The sequence below is a fragment of the Nannospalax galili genome, unplaced genomic scaffold (genome assembly GCF_000622305.1).
Source record: "Nannospalax galili isolate Female #2095 unplaced genomic scaffold, S.galili_v1.0 scaffold54, whole genome shotgun sequence".
In the NCBI taxonomy this organism is placed as follows: domain Eukaryota; kingdom Metazoa; phylum Chordata; class Mammalia; order Rodentia; family Spalacidae; genus Nannospalax; species Nannospalax galili.
This window is the reverse complement of record NW_008341028.1, coordinates 4,555,219-4,558,393: the sequence shown is the minus strand read 5'-3', so window position 1 is coordinate 4,558,393 and position 3,175 is coordinate 4,555,219. Positions and strand designations below refer to the sequence as shown.

Here is a 3,175-nt window from a genome sequence, read left to right as displayed (position 1 = left end):
CACTCACACAAAATTAAAAAAAAAAAAAAAAATGCCTAGAAGGATTGGGTAAGAGACTTAAAGATAAGTTTTCAGAAAACATTATCTGTCAATACTCTTCTATATCATCTGGCATCTTTGACTCATCTGCTGCCTTCTGTTCTTCATTCTTGTTTTTCATGTGTCATTTCTTTGAAAGAACATACCTTTTGCATCAACCTTGTCATAGCCTTCGTCACCCCCTTCTGGGTTACCTAAGCAACAGTGACATTTCCCAGTCCAAAAGCTGGAGTAAGGAGGGTATCCTCAGATTTAGGGGGTGCCAACCCTGCACCTATTCTATAGACTTCCCCAGGGGTAGCACTTGGAGGGGCCCAACCTCTACCCTAAACAGGCCAGTTCCTAATGCTGTGTGGTACAGCAGTAGTGGTCTTGGGAAGGTAAATGGGGAATTCCATGGGACCAGAGTTTTCCTGAGAATCGGCTCCTGGGCTGGGGGCATTGGTCCCCTTGAGATGAGAGGGGCCTATGCTGGTGTCAGGAGATAAGTTTCACACTTACATGAGTCAGACCTTCTGTTTACTCCTGGTAACAGTGTGGGGACAAGAGCATGGTAGAATCTTTTATCTTTTGTTGGTAGGATCCTGAGACTACCAAGGTTCTAGATTTCATACTCTCTATAAGATTTGTTTGCCTTAGTTTAGCTTCCTTGCCAACTGGCTAGTAGATTGCATTGATTTGCTGCCAGTATTGAGGAGCAGACAGTGCAGTCTATTGTTATGCAGCCCTAGCACCCCACCTTGGTTCTAGACAAAGATGGAGTGTCTGGGTTGGATGTTAGTCTAGGGGAAAAAAAGCCCTCTTCATCTTCCTTCCAGAAATGCCTATTTCAACTATGCCTAACCTATAGCATTTTGATAATTAGGTTGGTAGTTGCAATTCAGAATCAACTGTTGGCTTTTAGCTTTCCTGGAAGATGCTGCCTCCAGTGTGTGTGTACTGTAGATGGTGGGTGGCCCTGTGGGTAGGTGCCAAAGGGAAGAAAATCCTACCCATCCAGTAAGCAGAAGCAGGCAGAGATCTGCTGGAAGTCGGGAACGCTTCTAGCGCTGACTTACAATGTTCTTGTGCTCCAGGTGCTGCTGTTTCTTTAAGAGGAAAAGGAAGAAGACTGCTCAGCGCCACAAGTGACCAGTGCCTCCCAGGAGTCCTCAGGCCCTGGGGACTCTGGCTCCATTTGCACCTGAAGCTCCTGCCACTTCTCATTGGAAGGGACTCCTCTGTGGGGGAGGGTGGAGATCCAAACCAAAAAGAAGAAAACAGATTCCCCCAGAAGGAGCCAGTGCAGGCAGCCAGGGCCCAGTGGGTCAGTGGCAGTCCCCTCCTATCTGATGCTCTGAGCTGGTCCCAGAGCTGCTGCTTCTCCACTGCTGCCTGTGGAGCTGCCTGGTTGACTCTCCTTCCCATTGTTTACAGTGAAGGTGTCATTCACAAAAACTCAAGGACTACTATTCTCTTCCCTCCTCTTCCTTTACTCCTGGTTCTTGTCCCACCCTCAACCCTCTCCAGCATAAAAACTACTAAGCTAAAGCTCTGTCTACAAAAGGGGCTCAAGAAGCTGGTAGTGTGGTCAAGAAGGTAGGAGGAAGATGACAGCTTGGCCAGGAGAAGAACTTTCCCACTTCCCAAGTGTGTCTGACAGTATGACTTCCTCTCCCTCTGTGCCTGGGTAGCCCCCAGCCCAACTGGCCACAGGGTTGGGGTCCCTTTTTTCCTCCCTCCTGTGAAGTTACACTGTAGGACACAAGCTGTGAGGAATCTGCAGTCTACTGTCCCTATGTGTTGGCGTTCTTAGCTTTTTTGACAAGTGAATTCCTTTCTCCAGGCTGTAGCAGGACATGCAGATGGCTCTGAGCAAAGGAAAGAAAACTGACTTTATTGCACTTTTAGTTTTGCAGTGGTTTTTTTTAAACAACATGACAGATGCATATTGTGTCTGGTTATATTGGGGGGAGGGTTCTTTTTTCTGTTTTGAAGGGGATGGGCCAACCAAGCCATTCAGAGAAAATCATGGGTCCAGAGGACATTCTTGATGGAGTTTGATTTGCAGCACTCAGAAGAGAAGCCAAACTCTGTGTCATCCTGAGTGAATACTCAGGTTGGCAAGGAAGCATACTTGAATATTCATTCATCTTCTCTGCTGCAGAAGAAAGTCCCTACCAGAACCTCTTGACCTAATCAGCCTGTAGTTTGAAAGCCCTGCTCCTCGGCACATGGGATGAGCACCAAGCCAGACTATGACCAGGAGGCACCTCATCTCAGAGAGAAGTTGCTTAACAAAAAGCAAAAGAGGCAAAATTTCTGTTTCTTCCACTGCCAGGGACTTCTAAATAGCCATGTGACTTTCTGTTGACTCCAGGTACAAAATTAGTGACTAAACAGTTACCACCATATTGCCCATAGTGGACAGAAAAGAGGGCAACGAATCTGCCTTCCAACTGCCAGAGAAGCCTCAGGATGCAACATCATAGGGCCAGGGGAAAAAAAACCCTATGTCCTTTCTGTCCCAATTCTGAGTTGTAGCTCTTGGGCCATCTTCCCTTACCAGAAACCAAGTCCATGATGATCTTGGAGCAGGTCTGTAGCATCAGGCTTAGAACTTAGTACACAGGGCTGCAGTAAACAGGAAAGGTAAGATTGGTTTGTACTGGGAAATTCCAGGGAGGAAGAGACTGTAATGAAAGTTCTGAAATTTAACTTATCAATTGAGCAGAGTCTCCTTCCAGATAATATGACCATGCATTTAAGTATGTTTTCCCCCAAACTCCCTTCACCTGCCACCATGTCGTACGTATTCACAGGACATCCCACCATGAAGCATCTTGCTTCCTCATTTATTGTTGAAAAGTTAATAGTGTATGGGGTAACTCTTCTCATGCTCTATTTTCATTTGTGATCAGTGGCATTTTCAAGCAGTGACTTCTTAATTCCAGATGTGGCCGGAAAAAGGATTATTCACATCAGGGAAAGAAGTCTTGTGTCTGGGAGTAAAAAGCTAACCATGTAGAACAATGGCTCATGACTTGGTCTGATGGTCTATGGAACATAGCAGTCTTTGCTTGTATCTTGTGTAGTAGGGCTGTTTTTAGAACTGGAGGATATTAGGACACTTACTGGTCATGGAGCGAAGACAGCA

The 3,175-nt window shown here is 46.1% G+C and overlaps 1 protein-coding gene across 4 annotated transcripts in view; it reads left to right on the top strand.

The window, feature by feature from the left end:
- Positions 1-2,973, top strand: part of Csnk1g1 (casein kinase 1 gamma 1) — a 165,548-nt gene extending 162,575 nt beyond the window's left edge. For all 4 annotated transcript variants that reach the window (XM_017798997.2, XM_008836295.3, XM_029564984.1 and 1 more), the window contains one exon: positions 1,116-2,973. In XM_017798997.2, coding sequence (XP_017654486.1) covers positions 1,116-1,170 — 55 coding nt within the window. In that variant the 3' untranslated portion in view covers positions 1,171-2,973. The remainder of the gene's footprint in view (positions 1-1,115) is intronic.
- The last annotated feature ends 202 nt before the right edge of the window (positions 2,974-3,175 follow it).